The sequence below is a fragment of the Capra hircus genome, chromosome 5 (genome assembly GCF_001704415.2).
Source record: "Capra hircus breed San Clemente chromosome 5, ASM170441v1, whole genome shotgun sequence".
Classification (NCBI taxonomy): Eukaryota; Metazoa; Chordata; class Mammalia; order Artiodactyla; family Bovidae; genus Capra; species Capra hircus.
Window position 1 is genome coordinate 56,591,827 of NC_030812.1, and position 21,401 is coordinate 56,613,227.

The following is a 21,401-nucleotide window of genomic DNA, read 5'->3' on the forward strand; positions in this document are numbered from 1 at the left end:
CATTTGACAGACAGAAAGCTGCAAAACTTTGGCATTTTTATTCAGACGTATAAAAACAAAACAAAAAATTTCAGGGATAAAAACAGATACCCCAGTTTCCCATCCAAAGGGACAGAGGTCTGAAGCTGGGTCCTCTTTCTATCCCTACTGGAAGCTTCCCACGACTGGATGAGAATAGCTCCTGAAAGTGGCTCTTGGGACCCCCGTGAATCTGTCCCTTGGGTGGAGCTCATATACAGCACATGTAGGCTACGGTTTACACAGAGATGTCCAGTTATTTTTCCTTCTGACCACCCCCTTCCACTTCTAGGATAAGAGGTCAGGGTGAAGGAGGAGGCTACAGTAGTTGTTGGAGTTAGACTTGATTCAGTGCAAAAACAAGAAGACAATGCCCCTTACCAGGGCTCTGGCTTACATCAGTTTTCCTTGATACCTTACAGTAAGAGCACATGCATTGGAAGATTTTGAATCATGGACCTGCTACTTGATTTACTTAATCTCTTTAAGGCTCCTCTATCCATGGGATTCTCCAGGCAAGAATACTGGAGTGGGTTGCCATTCCCTCCTCCAGGGGATCTACCCAACCCAGGGTTCGAACCCGTGTCTCCTGTGTCTCCTGAATTGCAGGCGGATTCTTAACCCACTGAGCCATCAGGGAAGTCCCTCTTTAAGGCTCAGTTTCCTTATTTGTAAAATAGGCTAATACCTAGGTCACAGAGTTGATGTCAAGGATGAAGTGAGATAAATTTAGGTAAAGTTTAGCAGGATGCTTGGCACATAGTAAATGCTCAATTAATAGTAATCATTAATATCTACTCCCAACCTCTTTCTTCACTCCACAAGATTTCACTTCTCATTCTTTCTGCAGGGTTAAGGATCGTAAGCCAAAATTTTCCTTTCCCCTGCCAGGTTCCCCCCTTTCCTCTTCCTTTAAAGTCTAAAGGGAAATAAAGGCATACTTTAAAGCCTAGTGTCAACAAGTCAGAGTCTAAGAAAAAGGGACAAGAGTAATCCTTCATATCTCCAGGGAGTTCCCCTGAGGAAGCTGAGGAATGGGATTGGGAAAGCACACAAAATAGGGAAAACCATCTCCTTTCCTGGGATCAGGAAAGAGAAAAAGTGCACAGCTGGCTACATAACCACAAGAAATTTGTGTCAAAGTGTTTAAGGCCTCCATAGTTTGAATGGAATTGTCTAGGACTAGGAAATGGGGCTGAGACCTGTGAGGGAGAGAGACCAAGAAGAGGGTTACTCTCCAGAGGCACTAGCTGCCATCAAATGCTCCCTGAGCACCTCAGTGAGTAAGGGTTATATTCTCTGGGCATTAGCTTTGGGGAAAAGCCTGCTATGCCAGTAATCAGGGTTATCAAAGGCAGAGTCAGTGGCTTCTAAACTACGTAAAGCTTTGAGGCGGGCATAGTGGACCTGGGGCCCACGGAGTACAGGCCCCTGGAAAGCTCTCATTTCTTCATACCCTTGCTCAGATGCTGGGCAGGCACCCATGGCTGCATAGTCCCCCCCAGGGCCTCCTCCACCACGTCGCCGATTCATATATTCATAGTCCTCGTCTGGAGTTGTGCTGGCGTTGGGCATGTTGGGCACGGGGTTGAGTGGGCAACTCTGTGTGCTGCCCAGGGAGGCACTGAGGTCTGATCCCACATCCATGTACTCATAACCCAGCTCCTCGAGGGAACTTGGCCTAGGAGGACGAGATGGACTGCACCTTCTCCTCCGGTTCATGTATTCATATTCCTCATCATCGTCGTCTTCTGTACCCAGAACAGAACTGAGACCCACTGAAGAAAGGGTGCCTTCCCGGGAGGAGGTACCTAGGGGTAGAGAAGAGAGGCTAGGTATGTGGTATTACTTCATGGTAATAGGCAGTGGGGAGTAGAAGGATGTTAGGAAAAAATGAATAGGGAAGGATATGCTCAGAGAAGACAAAAGGATTAAGAGGAGCCTGCAAAAGGAGGATTAGAGAAAGATTTGAGGAGAGCAGAGCAGAATCAGGCACCTTTGATGTGTGCATCTGGCATGACATAACCATTGACATCCTCTTCCTCTAACCCTGGTGGGGACTGTGGGGTGACAGGAGTAAGCAGGCTGTGGCGCTGGGAATGATAGGCACTGTCTCCCCTTGGCCGTGGGCTCCGGCTCCGGCTCCTACACATAGACACCTTCTCCTGGAGCTCAGCCTCGGAGCCTGTCACATGGCCCTCCGATGATTCTGATGCCAGGCGTCCCCGTGGCACTGGGTGCAGAGAGGCTGGACGGGGGTACCGTTCATTGCCTCCAAAAACTGCAGACTCCTAAGGAGGAGAATAATACATGGTGATTTATACAGAAACGAGCGAAGAAGATAAATTTGTCTAGAAAGAGATTGGGCTGTTCAGCACCTTCTGTTTTGTAGAACCCTGATCAAACGAGATTTCCAAAGTCTCCCCTGCTTCTACCTACCAATCCTAAGGCACTGCCACCCAACCTCTTGGTATCCTCTTTTATTAATTTTTTAAATGTTTTATTTTATATTGGAGCCTAGTTGATTAACAATGTTATGTTAGTTTCAGGTGTATAACAAAGTTATATGTGCATCTATTCTTTTTCAAATTCTTTTCCCAACTAGGTTGTTACAGAATCTTGAAGCAGAGTTCTCTGCCCTATACAGTAGGTACTTGTTGGTTATCCACTTTAAGTATAGCATCTTGGCCTCCTCCTAAACAGACCTTACCTGGCCAACCTCCCCAAGATTTCCCTGGTTCATAGGCATATATCCAGATGATGGACTTACAAGGCTCTGGCTCTAGGATGAAAAAAGTGCAGAAGAGATTTAGATTAAGAGAGAAATCTGCTCACTAGAAAGGCCTTTGAGTAATTAATATGGACATCTGTGGAGTTCATGAGGGTGCAGGTGTACAGATGGCTTATAAAGTCTTAGGAAACTGGAAAGTGTCTTACCCCACGTGGTCGATTAAGTGTTCCAATTGGCAGGCTAAGGGCAGAGCCTAGTGTAGCTGCCGGATTCTCCTCTGCCTCCAACTCCAGGTCCAGGTCTAGTTCTGGCTCCAGCTCTACTTCCTCCAGTTCCTTGTTTGTCAGAGGTGGGGGCTCTGCCCCAGGGGTAGTTCCAGGCCCACTCTCTCTCTATGAAGCAGAGATTGTTAAGATAGATCCTGGCTCCAGCCAAGTTCCCCTTTCTCTAGATCTTGGCACCTCCAGGTCTCTACTCACCTTTATGACCAGATACCGTGGTGGGTCTCGGGCCATCCTGGTGAACTCATTGGCTAGTTCTTTAAAGGTCGGGCGAATGTTCGCATCAATCATCCAACCTGGGGATAAGATATAGGAAGCAGAGCCATAAGAGGGGAGTGGAATAGGGAGAGAAGTCACTTATAAAATAGCAATGCTTTGTTCCCTTGTCTTTGTGTGGAAAGCCTGACATCCAACAGCATCACAATAATGTGGAAAGTGCTTAATGTTTATTGGGCAGAGACCATCTGGGGCATGCACCACTGTTCTGGGTATTCACTTTTCATCACTGAGCATTGTTTATCTGTGCCCTTATTTTTCTTTTTTCTTCAGTTCAATGAAGCAATAATGAACTAAAAAAAAATAAAAAAGCTGAGATCAGCAGGTAACTCACACTTAACCATGACCATGTAGACATCAATGGTACAGATCTGGGGTTGTGCCAACCGCTCCCCCTTCTCCAGCAGGTCTGGTATTTCAGCCAGTCGCAGCCCTGCATAGGGCTCTGCCCCAAAGGTCATCAGCTCCCAAACTGTCACTCCTGGTATAGGAAGACATGACTAGTTGATGGCAAAATAGTAGACATGGGCATGCAGATTAAGGGAAGGCAGAACTTGATCTGACCCAGGATCTGAAGGGCTTAGAGATTCTAAGAAAGGGTCTCAAAAGGCAACTTTGGAATTTGGGCTATTAATCTTATGGTGGGCATCTAGATGGGCTGACCATAGCTCCAGACGTCACTCTGGTGTGTGTATTTCCCAAAATGGATACTCTCCAGGGCCATCCACTTCATTGGAGTCTGAGGGATCAAAGACAAAAGCATTACCAGCTGATTTCTACACATTGTCTTAGCATTTCTAAACTCAGGTTCTCCATTGTTCTTTCCTTTTTTGCTCTCTAAACTTTTATTTCTGGCATCTCCAGGTTCCTCTCCTTGAACTGCCCCTGCAGCATCTGATGGCCTCTGAAGGAGACCACAGAGCACTCACTCCCTATCCCCACGCTTCAATCCACGCCCACTCCTTACCCAGCCTTTGCATCACCTTACCTTGGCTTCATTGTACAGTAGCTGCTTATCATCAGGGGGCAGCAAGTCAGCAACCCCAAAATCTGCCACCTGAACCTGGCTAGGTGATTTTAGTAGCACATTTCGGGCAGCCAGGTTCCTATGCACCATGCCATGTTCCTCAAGGTAGTACATTCCCTGTAGGGAAGGAAGTTTTCTTAAAGTTGGAGAAATTGGTTCTCAGTTGAGTCCCAGAATCACCTCAAACCCTCAGGCACCTCTCAACACTTCCAAGCCCCTGGGCCCCTCCCTGCAGGCCTGTAGGCAGTTCCGTCTTAAAACTCTTCCAGGCTCCTCGCACTCACTTTGGCAATTTGTACTCCCCAGTTGAGCAGCAGCTGTGGCCCCAGCGCCCCACGGTGTTGTCTCACGTGATCCAGCAGGGAGCCCAGAGGCAAGTACTGAGTGACGAGCTGCAGAGATGACCCTGGAGACAGTCCCAGCAGCCGTACAATGTGGGCATGGTCGAGGCTGCCGATGGCCAGCATGTGCTAAAAGACACAACAAGAAAGGTCATCCTGGGAACAGACAGGTTCACATAAAACCAGACCAGGGCTCCCCCAACATTCAGGGACATGTCTGTGGCTAATATAGTACCTGCTAACACAAGACCGTGTTTCTACATAATTGTATCTAATAGCTATCCTCTCCTAGTGGCACACCGAACACCTTGCCTTCACTTACGTCTGTCACAGCTTGAAAACTTTGCCGTCCACTCTTGTCCTCAATGACTTTAATGCAGACTGGAATCTTGATTGATTCACCCTCAGGAATCCACACGCCCTGGGAAGTTTTGGGCAGGAGTCAGCCTAAGGTCATTCTTCCCAGGCTACTCCTTTCCCTGGATCTTTTTTTTTCTTTTTCTAGTTTTATTGAGGTATAATTGACATATACCACTGTATATGTTTAAGATGTACAGCATAATGACTTGACTTACATGTATCATGAAAAGATTACCACAATAAGTTTAGTGAATATCCATCATCAGAGAGAGAAAATTAAAGAAATAAAAGTTTTTTTCTTATGATGAGAAATCTTAACTTTTAGGAGGATTTACTTTCTTAACTACTTTCATATATAGCATACAGCAGCGTTAATTACATTTGTCACATTTTACATCACTTAGTGGGCTTCCCAGGTGGCTCAGCAGTAAAGAATTCGCCTGTAATATAGGAACTGCAGGAGATGCATTTTCAGTCCCTGAGTCAGGAAGATCCCCTGGAGCAGGGCATGGCAACCCGCTCCAGCATTCTTGCCTGGAAAATGCCATGGACAGAGGAACCTGGCAGGCTACAGTCCACGGGGTCGCAAAGAGTCAGACACAACTGAAGCAACTTAGCATGCATGCACATCACTTAGTACATATTTATCTTATAACTGTAAGTTTATACATTCTGACTGCCTTCATCCAATTCCTCCTCCTCCTACCCCAATGGAGAACCTGAGCTTCCCTGGTAGCTCAGAGGTTAAAGCATCTGCCTGCAATGCAGGAGAGCTGGGTTTGATTCCTGGGTTGGGAAGATCCCCTAGATGAAGGAAATGGCAACCCACTCCAGTATTCTTGCCTGGAAAACCCCATGGACAGAGGGGCCTGATGAGCTATACTCCATGGGGTAGCAAAGATTTGGACATGACTGAGCGACTTCACTTTCTTTCTTTTCTATCCCACCTCTACTTCTGGTAACCTCCAATCTCTCCAATCTGATCTCTTTTTTTCTGAGTTTGCTAGTTTTTGAAGTCTGACCTAGAACACTATTAAAAGGTATGGAATGAAAAGATCTTTCCCCAATCTCTCTCCTCCTTGCCCTAGATCCTTTCCCCACCTCCCCAGTCTTCTTGTGGGCCACTCACTTTGTGCACAGTTCCAAAGATGCCGGAGCCCAGCACTTTAAGCTTCCTCAGCTCTGTTTCTTTGAAGACTCGGGCCAAGACTTTGTTAGCCTTTTCACTGGGATCCAGAGGCTCTACACTCTGCATAACAGATGGGAAGGAGGTACTCAGGAAAGCCCACTCCCATGTCCATCTCCAGGCCCCTCGCCACAGGTGCCTGCCAAGAGCAGCAAAGCCTGAAGGGGTGGGAACAGGAGGAGAAATGTCTCTAGTCTTAGAAAACATTTCAGGCCTATCGGAGCATAACAGACCTTGAGGACTGAGGAAGTTGTGTTCATGAGATCAGGAATCAAGAGGGTTAGGTTTTCCCTTTGATAGGGGGGTAGGGGAGAGGGTTGGTAATACTATCACGTTGATTAATTTTTCAAACTTTGAATTTTTTATTTTATATTGGAGTACAGCCAATCAACAATGTTGTGATAGTGTCAGGTGACCAGCGAAGGAGCTCAAGCCATGCCTTGAGTACTTTTATACATTTTCTGTTTTTCAAAGCATTTTCACAAATCCCCTTTTACCCTTACAGCCATCTTGTAAGGATGAGTGTTATTGTTTCCTCTGTATATGTGCATAAACAGGCAGAGAAGGAAGGTAATTTCTTCAAAGTCACATGGCAAATTAATGGCAAAATCAGGAGTTTCCCATTTCTCTGGGCAGAGTCCTTTCCGGGGGACCATACTACCTCCTTGAAGAAAGGGATCAAGGCTCTGGGGAAGGAAGAGGCTCTCCAAGGGTGATGGTATAGGGCACGTTTCCAGGGTAAGATAGACACTCACCTCACCCCGTTCCAGGTAGCGCCTCATAGCCCTCTTATTCTGAATCTGGCGTCCACGCCAGTAGAGAAAAGTGCTGCCCAGGATCAGGAAAGTCACTGCCAACCCGACTACCACTGTTAAGGCCATTGCCAGGTGGGTTTTGCTGCACAACAGAGAAGCCCAGAATTATCCTGGGTCTACGCTCCCTGTACAAATGTCATTTATACCTGTACTAAATGTATAGAACAGATCTTGGGCAAGAAGTTAACCTGCACATCTGCATATATCCTTGAGCAATGAAGGGGCTAACCTCAATCTCCACCCCAAGACCACTGCAAGTTAATTTTAGGAAGGGAAGGCCAGAAACCTGGATTCTTGTGTCCCTGAGTCCCATGATAGTAGCCTATATATAGAAGGCCAGAATGAATACACTCAGCTCTTTGCAGGAAGTAACTGTGCTTCCCCAAATATCCCCAGCTCCCTATACTTCTAAGCCCACCATACCTGATTAGTGGCAGCAGTTGGCCTAAACAGTCTTGTAGCTCTGGTCCCTTACACCTGGAGAAGAAAGTCAGCTCCTTAAATGGGAGCTTGGGAGACTCCCACTGGAGGCTCAATTCCAACAGCCTCAACATACAACATTGTTTCAGACCCTTCCATGGCATCCAGTCCTGGAGTCCAAAACATATCCCAAGACATGGCCCCATCTCTGGCTCAGCAACCCTCCCTGAGTCCCTCTGCTGAATGAAACTCCCCTGAGTTGAGGCTATTCCAGGTCTCTCAAATTGTATCATTCTGAGCAGTTACTGAGTTTCCTTTTCTCCAGTCCTTCACTACGCAGCTGGGAGTGGTTCTTACATCATAGTTCCTTTCTGGTCTCCTCAAGCTCTACTTTCCCCCTAGTTCTGTGCTCCTACCCCTCCTCCAATACCCTTTTATTATCCCATCACTGACCCCTGGGTGCAGTTCTCATGACAGGGCCGACATTCATTCTGAGCATCTGGGTACTTGTAGATGGGGCCCTTGGCACCGAGGACTCCAAAGGGGCAGCTGCTCACACAGTGGGGCCCATCTCGAAAATGGGCACATTGGGCACAAGCATCAGAGCCCTGAGTGGAAGAGAGATGGTCAGGAAGTATGGGATCTCAAGATCAACTCCATACTCCCAACAAGAACTCACCCAGTCATTCGGTTTCCTCCGGCCTCAGGCCCTAGCATCATCTGGCCTCCCCGTGCCTCTCTAAGGCCTTGAATTTTGGCCACAGCATTCCCTAGACCCTCCAGGGCAGCCCTGCCTCTCTCCCATAGAGATCCTGGTGCTGCTACTGTACCGAGCCATTGCATGTGACAGTGCCCTCCATGGGTTGGCATTCCTGGTGGCAGGAGAAACATTCAGCTTCATGGGCAAACTCACGAGGCTCCCTGTGGGGGTTGGGGGTAGGGCAGGAGGTAAAGAAAGGGGAGTCATTTCCAAGGCCTGACCTGCCCTGATCCCCTAACCACAGGGCCTCCTACCTAATTCCCACCAAGGCACATGCAGAAAGTTGTCTAAAGGTTTTCAGGAGCCACCTGAACATCTTCCTCCCAGGGCCTAATCCCCCTACCCCTTCTTGACTCTCTCCCCTCACTGTACCCGTTCAAGAAGTTGCAGTGGGTGACACAGACACCTTCTCGGCTGTAGTTCCGGCAAGATAGGCACTGGCCAGGGCCTGGGCCCCAGCATCCTCCAGAGCATAGTGGATCACACACTTTGCCCTCTGCCACTGGAAAGGAAGGGCTGGGTTAGGAGGAGCCTGAGGTCTCCTAACAAGCCTTTTCCTTACTCTTGCTCATTACTGCTGCTGCTGCTAAGTCATTTCAGTCATGTCCGACTCTGTGCAACCCCATAGACGGTAGCCCACCAGACTCCCCCGTCCCTAGGGTTTTCCAGGCAAGAACACTTGCTCATTACTATTTCCAGTCTAATGTCCCCCTTTCCTTGGCTCCATCCCTCATCCATTCTCCCACTGGCAGGGCAGAGCAATCCTTACACCCCTCTCCCACTTGACTCCCCCATCCATCTGTCCTGGGCCCTTTCCCTCACCGCAGTCTCTGCGGGGCCGATTATGCTTGATGTCTAGTCTCTCTTCTGAAGGCCCCCGAAGCAGCCTGGTCCAGTTCAGGGAATGGTGGTAGCAGAGCTGCCTGTTGGCACTGATGTAGATACGCCCAGCACTAATTTCTTTCAGGGATCGGAAGCCCAGAGACGTTACATTCAAGTTCTTCATGATCAACAGTGAGAAGCCCCGGCTGAGAGCAAGGAGACCAGATGAGAGGGGAGACCAGATGAGAGGGGAGACCACAGAGGAAAAACTGATCATGCTTTGGATTCATTTTCCTTCAACAAATTTGCTCTGAACTAGTCACTGAGAGGGACTTCCCCTCCTGTAACCTGTGCCCCATCAAACTCCCACTGTATAAGTCGGTCAGTCATGTCCGACTCTTTGTGACCCCATGGACTATATAGCCCACCAGGCTCCTCTCTCCATGGGATTCTCCAGGCAAGAAAGCTGGAGTGGTTTGCCATGCCCTCCCAGGGGATCTTCCCAACCCAGGGATTGAACCCACATGACATCTCTGTCTCCTGCACTGGCAGGCGGATTCTTTACCACTAGTGCCATTTGGGAAGCTGGTGTGAGGCCAGGCCTTACATTTCACTCAAGATGCCTGAGAAACAATTCTTTGCCTCCACACCTCATACTTACTTGTAGAGGCTTCGGCCCCCAATGGTCGTCAGGTTGGAAAAGACACTGAAGTTGTGCATGTGGGGAGGCCAGGATTGGATGTTCAGGTAACCTGAGGGGATGGAGAAGGCTGTATGAGTGGGGAGTCTCTTCCCTTCCCTTCTCAACTTCACCTGGTCCTTCCCCTGCTGCTTGGGACACAATTTTCTCAAGTGGTTACACTGCAGTTTGTACCAGTGGTTCATCTAGCCCTCTCAGAAAGGGTAGCCTCTTCCCCTTCCACTCACCTGTGATCTCCCGCACTGTCCGAAAGACATTGAGCTTCTCAGGGTCCAGAGCAGGGATCTTGTGCCAGGGGTCTCTGGGAAGAACAGTGAAAAACAGTCAACAAAGTAGAAGCATAACCTAGTAGCAGTAAGCATGCCTAGTTTCCAAATACCATTCTTCACGAGAGCCAGCTTGAGCGAATCAAGAATAACTGAACTGGTTAACTAGAATAATGATTGTAACAGACAATGAAACATTGACTAAAACAAGTATCCACACAGATTAAACACACCAACACATAAATAAATAGGAAGGAAAGGCTCTGCCTAATACCAGAATGCCAACAAATTGGCATTTATTTGTGAGGGACAGGAAGGCCTGCAGGCTGCAGTCCATGGGGTCACAGAGAGTTGGACACAACTTAGCAAGTGATCAACACAACAACAATGGAGTTAGAAAATCATCATTTGGCAATTCTCATAAAAACTGGTTCAGGGGACCTCCCTAGTGGTGCACTGGCTAAGACTCCACACTTTCAATGCAGGGGGCCTGGGTTTGATCCCTGATCAGGGAACTAGATTCCACATGCCACAGCTAAGACCTGGCATAGCCCAGTAAATATTTAAAACACAAAAAACTGCTTCAAGCAAGTATCTCCCCATAAGAAATTTAATTGAAAAGGGAAAATAACATTACTGTAGAAAAGCTGGTAGACACCACCTTAACCAAATGGCCAGAGGCATCATCACCAGTAATGGGACAGATCAATATCATGTGCCTTCTTGATATGATGCACTGAGAATACGCCTGTAGTATCAAAAATGCCTAACTTGAGTGGGAGGGGGCATAGGTAAACCTGTGGCTGATTCATGCTAATGTTTGGTAGAAACCAACATAATACTATAAAGCAATTATCCTTCAATTAAAAATAAATTTTAAAAAGAGGTACAGATTTACAATTACAAAATAAGTCACAGAGAGGTAATATACAGCATAAGGAATATGGTTAATAATAATGTAATGATTTTATATGAGGACAGACGGTTACTAGACTTGTGGTGATATTATAGTGCATGTAAGTGTCAAATCACTAGGCTGTACACCTGAAATTAATGTAATATTGCATATCAACTGTATTTCAATAAAAAATAATTATGTAAAAAAAAAAATGCCTAACTTGAATCTAGGTGTGAGGAAAACTTTAGACAAACTGAAACTGAAGAACATTCTACCAATCACCTGACCTGTACTCATCAACAATGTCACGGACATGAACTGTTACAGATTAGAGGAGACTGAAGAGACAATGGATGTACACGTTTGATCCAGGACATCAGTAAAACAATTAAGAGAAATCTGATTAACATCTGTAATTTAGATAACATTTTGTATCAGTGCTAATTTCTTGATTTAAACAAATGTACTGTGGTTAAGTAAGAAAACGTTCTTGTTTTCAAGGAATACACCCTGAAATGTCACTGGGGTGAGAGGACACCATGTCTGGAAATTTACCTTCAAGTGGTTCAGAAAAACAAGAGCATATATAATGAGTGTGTGTGTGTGCGTGTGTGTTGTGTAGAGAGAGAAATGATAAAGCATATGGTACACTGGAGAAGGTGATGGCACCCCACTCCAGTACCCTTGCCTGGAAAATCCCAAGGACGGAGAAGCCTGGTATGCTACAGTCCATGGGGTCACAAAAAGTCGGACAGGACTGAGTGACTTCACTTTCCTTTCCTTTCCTTTCCTTTTTTTATGGTACACTGTTAACACTTGCTGCTGCTAAGTCGCTTCAGTCATGTCCGACTCTGTGCGACCCCATAGGTGGCAGCCCACCAGGCTCCCCCGTCCCTGGGATTCTCCAGGCAAGAATACTGGAGTGGGTTGCCATTTCCTTCTCCAATGCATGAAAGTGAAAAGTGAAAGTGAAGTCGCTCAGTCGTGTCCGTGCAACCCCATGGACTGCAGCCTACCAGGCTCCTCCGCCCATGGGATTTTCTAGGCAAGGGTACTTACTGGAGTGGGGTGCCGTTGGGGGATCTGAATAAAGAGCATATGGAAAATCTTTATACCATTTTTTGCAACTTTAGATATAATATTGTCCAAAGACAGGTGGTCCTAACGTATTCTCTCTCTCTCTCTCTCTCTCTCTCACACACACACACACACACACACACTCACTCACTGTAAATGCTGTCCTATGGACTGGAATGTCCCTTGCTCTTTGTGGCTCCATACCAAGGAGCAGAACTAGGTGAAACAGCTGGAAGTCATGGAGAGAAAGATTTGTATCCAACTTAAGAACATTTAGAAACCTTTAAGAAGGAGGACACTCTGTCCCTGTCCCTTGCCATTCAGGTGGCTGGGTTGTTCAGGGGTGTCTGACGGGATTCAAGCCCTGGGGGATTAAGCACTGCCAGGTCCTTTGTGATCTCTAAGATTTTATGATCTAACTTCCTGATCAGCTCCCCGTATGAAGGCTTGAACCAGTGCAATGAACTGTGAGGGGGTTGATGGGGTTGGGGATCAGAGGATGAAAACAGAATCTCTAACCCATTGAGGCCAGTGATAAGAAAGTCCAGGTTGCCCAGGATCTTGGTGCAGTTCACGAATCCATCAATGTTGCTCGAGTCCACAGTCTGGAAGCGGCTCCCAGAGCCTGTCCCCTCACAGGCTGCAAACAGAAGAGGCTCGGTGTGGGGATGAGGGGTCGGGGCTGAGTAGTCTCAGGGGAAATGGTGTCTCTTCACCAACTCCTTTCCATCTCTTACTCACCTTTCGGGCACAGACCCCCACAAGGTTCACATATCTTGAGTCCATTTTTATCTACTTCCATCTTGTCAGCAGGACAGGCCCTGACACAAGACGTTTGATCCACCACAAAGTTATCTAGGAAAGAGGAAAGAGATGAGGGACGAACACTGCCAACTACCAGCTGAACCGCCTCCCTCCTCATCTGCATGGATTTGCTCCAATTGACCACCAGAGGTTCCTTAAGTGCTGGATTCTAGGCATGGATTAAAAAGGCCCTTTGCTCTTTGGATCCCAAAAGCAGAACTAGAAGCAATTGGTGGAAGTCATGGGGAAACAGATACGGGGAACAGGACATAGGGGCCATTTGTTAAGGGTGATGATGATCACAACCCATTGCCCTTTACACTCTCAATTAAACTCCCAACTTGATCCATTTCACCTCCTAAAATTGCATCTAGGGAATTTCCTGGCAGTACAGTGATTAGGACTCCGTGCTTTCACTGCTGAAGGCTTGAGTTCAATCCCTAGTCAGGACATGGCCAAAAAAAAAAGAAAAAATTTCATCTAAAACCCTGGTTAATATTGTGGGAGGAAGCACAACTTAAGGAGTAGAATGTGCTTACCCCTGGGGTAAGATATATAGCAGGAACCAGCCTGGCAACATGGCCAGGACTGCCACTCAAAATAATCACCACTGATTTAAAGTTTTATTTAGACTTCATTTATACCCTTGAAGTCGATAGAAGTCTTGCCACATTTTATTAGTGAAGTTGGAAGATGTATCGTTTGTTTGTTGTTCTGTCCCCTCCCCCAATACTAAACTGTGAAATTTGATTTGTTTAAACTCTGGATGAATCATAGCTTAGTTTGCATGTCCAGCTAATTTGTTTCTATACATTTTCTTTGATTCTCTTTCTCCTTCTCTCAGGGTTTTTACCCAATATATATATGTGTATGTATATAGGTATAGATACATAAATAGATCTTCCTAAAAGTTTTTTGAGGTGCAAGTTTCTCTGTTTTGTTTTTCTCTGTGATTTATGGACATGATGCTGAGATTCAATCAGTACATAAAACATCCGGCTATGAAAACAAAACAGAAAACCCAAAGGACTGTTTTTTCCACCAGCTCCGGGGAAGCTATGTGTCAGTCGGATGCTGGTTTCAGAAAGATTCACTGTTCCTTCCATTCTGTTTCTCTCTTTCCTCTAGAAAGAAGTTGATCCTAGTGATTTTAGCCCATGAATTAAACAGGACAAAATAACAAATGTGTGGAATTCATATTTTTCTAAAGGGAACTTAAAAACTGCTGCTACATGTTACATACAAAATTGGTTTATACCACATGAACAGAAAATCCCAAGTTCAGTTTTGATATTTTTCCTTCCTCTTTGTTTTCAGTCATATAGTACTTCCAAATTCAAAATGAGAAGAAAAGCTCTTCTGTATCAAACCATCTATGCAATAAATGTTATATTTTAAAAACAGCAGGTCGCTGGTCACACACACACACACACACACAGAATAAGATTAAATAAAATCCTGTCAGGGACTTCCTTGGTGGTCCAATGGTTAAGACTCCGTGCTTCCAGTGTAAGGGGCATGGGTTCAATCCCTGTTCAGGGAATTAAGATTCCACATGCTGTGCAGTGTGGCAAAAACAATATTAAAAAAATAAAATAGATAGGACTTCCCTGGTGGCACAGTGGACGGGAACCTGCCTGCCAATCTAGGAGACACAGATTCAATCCCTTGTCTGGGAAGATCCCACATGCAGTGAAGCAACTAAGTCTATGTGCCACTACTACTGAGCCTGAGCTCTAGAGCCCACGAGCCACAGCTACTGAAGCCTTTATGCCTAGAGCCCGTGCTGCTCAACAAGAGAAGCCTCCACTATGAGAAGCCCACACATTGAAATTAAGAGAACCCGGTTCACCACAATAGAGAAAGCAGCGCAAAGCAACGAAGATCCAGCGCTACTATTCATAAATAAATAAATTTTTGTAAAAAACGGCTAAAAGAATAAAATCCTGGTTCCACTCCCATTGTTCCTTCCCTTCAGACACTTACGGGGACAGCTGGCTACACACACTCCTCCATACTGATACTTGGTATAGGGATTGGGTTCCAACTGGAAAGTTAGCTTGTTGTAGACTAGAGGCTGTGGACACTGGCGTACACAGGCCCCACTGTCATTGAAGAGTCGGCAGGCCTAGGAACACAGAAGGCTTATAAGACTCATGTTACATATGTATCCTAACTTCCTCCCCAAAGCCCACGTCCCATTTCAGAACAGTCAGGTGGTGGCATCGGTACGTACAAAGCAGTCTGTGTTCTGAGGGCCTGAGCAGCCCCCTGCACACTCGTCATGGCAGCACTGGTTGGGGTTGGGCCCAAAGCAGTGACCATTACACTGCGGTGCACAGATAGTCTTGGTTACTGTGGAAGGGGAGGAAGCACAGCTGTCAGGGCTTCTGGGACTGTGTTCTGAGGCTCTCCCTCACCCTCTTGCCCTCTAGGCTCATCCCCACCCTCCTGACAGAGTTGGATGGAAAAGGATAAGAAAGTGTACATGAGTTTGAAGTTTTTAAAATGAAGTAGACCCACATGTCTGACAGTCTTCTGGTCCAGGACCCCAGCATCGCCCCTCGCAGGCCTCATGACAGGGGGGACCTGATTGGGAGAGAAAAAGGCCGTCAAAAAGGCTTGCTCAGATCAACAGGGTATGATGTCAGCACACAGGCACCCAGTCCCGGGAAGCGAGGAGCCAGGGCGGTGTCCCTCCTTGCGCTCGGCAGAGCAGGGCTGGGCTCAAGTGAACCTGTCAGCGAGGGGTGGAGCCGCGCCTCCACACCACCCACAGGGCGGCTGAGGGGAGGGCCTGGGGCATATGTCGGGCTCAGCCCAGTCTCAAGCCAGGAATTTGGTTCTTCTTGGCAAACTGAACTCAGTAGGAATAAGTGCAAGTAAGTGGACAGGGAGTGGCAGCCTGCAGTTGGGGGTGGGTGGGCTCCAAGAAGGGAGAATGCTGGAGGGGAAAGAGAAACGGATCTGGAGTCGAGACCTGGCTTCTCACTCAGCACAGAGCTCTTCAGCCCCTTTCCCTGGCACCCTGCTTCTGCAGTTCTGGTTCTAGGCAACCGACCTGCTTCCACTTGGCAAGCTCCTTGCGTTAGAGCCTGAGGTTTGTTCAGGGAGACTGGGTTCAGATTAGGGACATACTGAGGAGCGGAAGGGAGTCACTCTGGTTGGGTGGGGGGCAGTCTTGATCATAGCCACTCACAGGTCTTGCCGTTATTCTTCACTACTATCTCAGCATCTCGGTCCCGCACAATGTCCCTCCAGTCGATTGTGTCCATGTGACAAAGTTTCTCGTTCTTCTCAATGTAAACACCCCCTGACAGAATCTCTGAGGAAGGGAAGACCAGTGCCAGGGTCAAGGGCTAGTCAGGGGAGTCCCTCTTTTTCCCTCCCTCCCCACCAGTCTGAGAGGCCACCCCAGTCAGAAGCAGGAGATGTCGGGTAGACAGATACATCCAATTAAGTCCAAACTGCAGACGCCTTACAAGAGGAGGAGCCAGGCTGAAACAAAGTCCTGCCTCCTCAGACACCTGTCCAGATCCGGTTGAGCCAGTGGGGGAGGGGAAGGGAAAGAAAGAGAGAAGATCCCTGACTCAAGCCCACACCCACACCCCCGTGTGCCCTACCTGCCTGTTTTTCAGCTGACTGGGACAGGGAGAATTTTAGTACCCAGCCTGTAGCCCTCTGGCTTGGGGGGGTTGGTTCTTGGGAGTGGGGAAGGGATTCCCATTCCGAGAGAAGGAGGGACATTAAGGTACACTGTACTGAAGTTAGAGGAATGGCTAACAGCTCTGGCTCCAACTTCAGCCCCACCAAGACATGAGGGCCCTCCCCCAGGGCAAGACGCCCCAGCTCCCTGTTAGGGCTGTCTCTCTATTGTTCAAGGAGGAGTGGACCTTTACACCTTAGTGGTCAAGGTGGTGGGCGCCGTGAACGGGGCACTTAGAGGGAGCAGTCTGGGGCCATGGTCAAGGAGGCACCTGTCAGCGGGTGGGCTGAGGGCAGGCCTGGAAGGAATCACTGGGAACTGACCAGTGAGCTGAGTAAGGCGGAGCTGGCGCAGAGCGTGGCTAGAGTTGGTGTTGTAGTTCAACATGACAAAGATGGCAAACTTTCCATCGTAGACCTGGGTCCCCCGCACCACTCGGAGGTTGGGCAGTGGCAGTGTAGAGAACTCGTTCATGGCCACGAGGACATAGCCGGTAACTTCTCGGATCCACTGTGATGGAGCAGATCACGTCGGTGAGAGGGACAAGAAATGGGGCAAGAAGTCTCAGTCCCCTTTCCCTCCCTAAGGCACTGAGGAACCTCTAACTCCTCTAATTCTTTCCAAGTCCTGTTTTGGAGTAGGGAATAGCAGGTGCCACATGACTTCTACAAGTGAAGATGGGCTGCAGAAATGATTGAGAAATTCTAGGCTCCAAGCCTTTCCTGCCAAGGACTCCTCATGCCAGGACGGTCTTTGCTTATCCCTGCCTCACCTTTCCAGGTGCCCCTCAGTCCCTGGTGTAGAATCTACCCCACCCCTGCTCCTTCTCGTGGCCAGCCCTTGTGTATCCCCAGCTACAGCCACCAGTCCACAGGCCCTAGATTCCAATCACTGCCCCATAAACACACAGGCTTGGATCTTAGAAACCACTGAGTTTTAGGAATGCTGAGCTCCATCCAGCTCCAGCACAGGGTAGCCCCGAGGACAGGAAACAGGCTTCAATAGGGAGGACAAGGGGGAAGAAGTTGAGACAGAAGGTCAGCGCTCTAACCTGCAGAAAGGAGAGGTCAGCGTTGTGTCCTGTGAGCACGATCTCCAGGTTCCCCATCACCACCTCACACTTCTCATAGAGCTTGTGCAGTGTCTGGTATTGGTTCTCAGCATCGCCAGTCACACTCAGCCCATTCAGAGTCCCAGGGCACACTGTTCCAAGTGGAGGGGAGAGCGGCAGGGGGCTAGACATAAGTTTTCAGCCCCATCCCTCCAAGACCACCCCCTTGGTCGCCCTCCTCTAGTAACACTCAACATGACCAGAAGGCAGCTGCCCCCAACCCTCAACCCTAGAGGCAGATACCAAGGCTAGACTGAGAGCTTTAACTTCCTCTTTTCCCCAAATCCCTTCACTATCCCCCTGAACAGGAAAGTGAAAAGATTTCTTTCTCCCACCTGGGCCTCCTCTGGGCCTCTTTTGGATACTACTTTGGGTGCTAAGGAGTTAATCAAGGAGGATGTGGGGTTGTTTTCCTCTCCCTAAGAAGAAGTTAGAAATGGACCACAACTTGGTTACCCTCCTCTTCCCCGCCCCCACTCCAACCGGGCACTTCTCTACCCCCATCCTGCCTCTCTAGGTCCTGGAATAAATATCTCTTTGGGGCAGCACACAGCCCCTATTGTGTCTAGGGAGGGTGGGATGGGGGCAGAGGGTGGGGGCAGTGCCTGGGGCCACAGTCCGGCCCACAATGAGGCAATTCTATCTTGGAGGAGGGGGCTGCTCCACCCTGTCCCCAGACACCCTGTCCTCAGCAGCCACCCCCCTCCACCCTCAAGCCTTGGGTTCAGACCAGTGACCTCACTAGCGGGGGGCCTCTGGTGGTGGTGGTGGTGATGGTGGTAGTTGGGGTCAATGTAAGCTTTGTCTTTAAAGCTGGAAGACAGGGAGCTGGTTGCCTACCCCGCACCCCTCCCTAAACTCTGGCTTCCCTCTCACTCCTTTCCTCATCCCCACACATGCCAGCTCTCTCCGCATCACACTTTCCAGCCCTAGAGTATTTTTCAGCAAATACAGAGAAGTTGGATGGAAACAGCAGTCGACTGCCTCCAGTCTCAGCCTTCTACCCAATTTTATTGTCAGAGGAGATCCATTAAGAAGTCTTCCAAACATCGCTCACTCACTCACTCAATCCTCACTCACTGTCAGTCTTGGAGGTTCACTTTACTTTGTAAGTGTGGAGGAGGACATGGGGGCTTATGGTCAATCTTGGACCCTGAAGCCCTACCCTGTCTCTCCTCTGGCTCGGTGAAAGGCTGCAAGGGAACGGGTAGATACCACCTGTTCCAGCCACCCTTCCCTGAGGCGGTGGCAGCCTAGTGGGAGGCAGGAGTGGGAATGGAGGAAGGGAGGTGGGTGAGGCCCCAACCCCTCCTCCTGGATGCACCCCTAGTCTGACCACTCGACCTTTGAGGGGTTCCCATTCCCTATCACTCCCCATGAAGGGAAAAGGGTGAGCTAGACCCAGCAGAGGAGTAAACAGACACGAGCTCCCAGAGGTGCCTGGGAACCCTAGGGTCCTTGGGTTGAAAAGAAAACCACTAGGAGGCTGGTCGTTTCTGCAACAGCCCCACCCCAACTCCCTTCTTGCCAGGACACCCCCTCTTCCAAGTCAAGGCGCCAACCTTTCTCCCCAGATAAAGGAGGAGCCAAGATTTCTGCACAAGGAAGCAGGGTGTGTGTGTGTACACACGCACACACATTCGCACGCAGACAAACACGTACACAGCTCCCCTACTAGCCCGTTCTGTCCTCGGGTTTCCTTGTTAGGGAGTATTGCAGGTGGCCCCATCCTTCCCACCTGCCCGCATGTGTTTGTGCAGACTTTGTGTCGATCTGGGGAGACTACAGTGTTAGAGGTCCCAGTTCCCTGCCACCCTGAGGGTAAAGTCCATATTACACAAACAAGAGCAAAGGGCTGGGCGGGAAACTATGAACAACACCTCTGAGGAGGAACCAGGCATCTAGGGGAGGAGTGGAGGGGGAGGGGAATTCAAAAGTCCCTGCTATACCCAGCGACCAGGGGCACCGGGAGGGCCAGTGTCACGGGGCTCCCCTTTGGTAGACAGCACTGGGGTGGGTCGCAACAAGAATCTCCAGCCCCTCCTCAGCCAGAGGCCTTCTCCCCCAAGTCCCCCGCCCCCATCACCGCCAGGACAAAGGGGCTATAGAAGGACTGAGACGGGGCCGGATGCCCAGAGGCTGCAGGAGCCAGATAAAGGGTAAAGAGACCCAACCATGCCTGCCTCCTGTCTCCCTCAGGGAAGGCGGCCAGGATCCAGGACTCCTGGGTTCCCAGCTGAAGAGTCCAGGGGCCTGAGCGGAACAGTGAGACAGTCACTTTACTCCATCTCTCCCACTCCAATGCCCAGACCCCCGCCCTCTACCAACTGGGAGTGTTCACATCCCAAGATCCCAGGGTCTAAATTTAGGCCCAGCAACTGTGAGGGAAGCACAGGTGTTTCTCCCACTCCCACCCTGGGGAAGGGGCCCTGACAGTGCCAAACCCCAAGCTGAGATCTGGGGGGGGAGGGGAGGAAATCAACAGAACTCCTCCAATGCCAGCATCCCCAGCACCCCTCAGTTGTCCACCACCCCAGAGACACCCCAAAGAGGGGGGCTTAGCTGGCATGGGAGTGGGAGGAGGAACAGAGGGGTGATCTGACTTTGTCTAGACGGCTGGAGACCGCCAGACAATAAACAGAATGGGAGTGGGGGTGAAGCTGGCTCTGAGAAGGACCCTCCCCATGATAGGGGGCTCAGAAGACAGGACAGGTGCCCTGTCAGCCCTCAAGTTGGGGAGAGAAAAGGCTGAAATATAGCGGCTGGAAATCCTTGACCCTATAGCTGGTGGTCCAGGGCTCTGTACATAGTAGATGCTCAGTAAATATTGGTTAAATTGATCTGGGGCTTAAAAAAAGTTTGGTCAAGTTGGAGACCAGCCAACTTTATTATTTTGAGAGAACGAGGGCAGTCAGCCTCTGCGTGGCCGCTCTCCCTGCTGTCCCCTGGACTTAGCCCCCAGGTTAATCTCCACTCTCCCCAGGGCAGGCCCACTCACGGAAGAGGAGGTGTCACTCTGTTTTCCAACACTAGAGAACAACAACCTCTCCCCCTTCCACAGCTCCGCCCTGTCGGCAGAACAACGAAACTGGAGCTTGCTGAGCCCCAGGGGCCAAAGAGGTCTGGAGTAAACCGAGACGCCCACCTCCGTGTCCCGCTTCCTCCGTGTTCTCCACCTCCAATCACCCCCTCACGTTTACAGAATGGAGGTCCTAGCTCCCGTCCCTGCAGGGTCCTCAGAAGTGTGAATGGTTTCAGCATCCGCCGGAGAGACAAATCTGAGGGTCTGCGAGGCGCCCAGGAGGCGGTGGCCGAGGGGCAGGTCCTGGAATCGCGTCCCCGCCCGGACCACGCCGAGAGCCCCATCCTGACGGTCCCGGGCCCAGGGGGTCCCAGCCGGCGGGGGCTTCACACCCCAGCCTCGCGCAGCCCAAGCTCCTGCCGCTGGCCTCCGGCACCCCACGAATCCGGCTCGGAATCCCGGGTTCGGAGCCCGCCTGTGCTCCCGCGCCGCTTACCTGCCTGCGAATTGCCCACCTCGGAGCCCCGGGCCAGGCTGAGGAGGAAACCCAGCACCTGCAGAGCCCGGTTCACCTTCATGACTCCAGCGGAGGGTGAGGGGAACCCAGCCCAAGCCGGCCGGGAAGGGCCCTGGACTAGGACATCGAAGCGGAGCCACCTGAGCCGCCAGCGACCCCGGTAGCGGCGGCAGAGGAGGCTGCGAAGTGCAACCGGAGCCGGAGTCCGGGGCGGGATGGCAGGGGAGGAGTGGAGTCTGCGAGGGAGCGCAGGACGGAGCGCA

The 21,401-nt window shown here is 49.6% G+C and overlaps 1 protein-coding gene across 1 annotated transcript; it reads right to left on the minus strand.

Annotated features, from left to right (window-relative positions):
* On the minus strand, positions 20 to 21,365 carry ERBB3 (erb-b2 receptor tyrosine kinase 3). The gene is made up of 28 exons (XM_005680373.3): positions 21,118 to 21,365; positions 17,540 to 17,691; positions 16,812 to 16,998; positions 15,982 to 16,107; positions 15,306 to 15,371; positions 15,019 to 15,137; positions 14,769 to 14,910; positions 12,720 to 12,833; positions 12,498 to 12,618; positions 9,965 to 10,038; positions 9,699 to 9,789; positions 9,038 to 9,243; positions 8,588 to 8,717; positions 8,286 to 8,376; positions 7,909 to 8,063; positions 7,459 to 7,512; positions 6,976 to 7,117; positions 6,164 to 6,283; positions 4,997 to 5,095; positions 4,618 to 4,803; positions 4,295 to 4,450; positions 3,970 to 4,045; positions 3,641 to 3,787; positions 3,229 to 3,326; positions 2,956 to 3,141; positions 2,729 to 2,800; positions 2,015 to 2,309; positions 20 to 1,829 (listed from the first exon to the last, which is right to left on the minus strand). The coding sequence occupies exons 1-28, from the start codon at positions 21,197 to 21,199 to the stop codon at positions 1,309 to 1,311; spliced, it is 4,008 nt and encodes a 1,335-aa protein (XP_005680430.1). The 5' UTR covers positions 21,200 to 21,365; the 3' UTR covers positions 20 to 1,308.

Coding starts and splice junctions, on each gene's coding strand:
- ERBB3 (XM_005680373.3), bottom strand. CDS start 21,199: ATGAAGGTGAACCGGGCTCTGCAGGTGCTGGGTTTCCTCCTCAGCCTG. Junction 8,718..9,037: donor TCGGCCCCGCAGAGACTGCG/GTGAGGGAAAGG, acceptor CTTCCTTTCCAG/TGGCAGAGGGCAAAGTGTGT. Junction 4,451..4,617: donor GGGGAGTACAAATTGCCAAA/GTGAGTGCGAGG, acceptor CCTTCCCTACAG/GGAATGTACTACCTTGAGGA.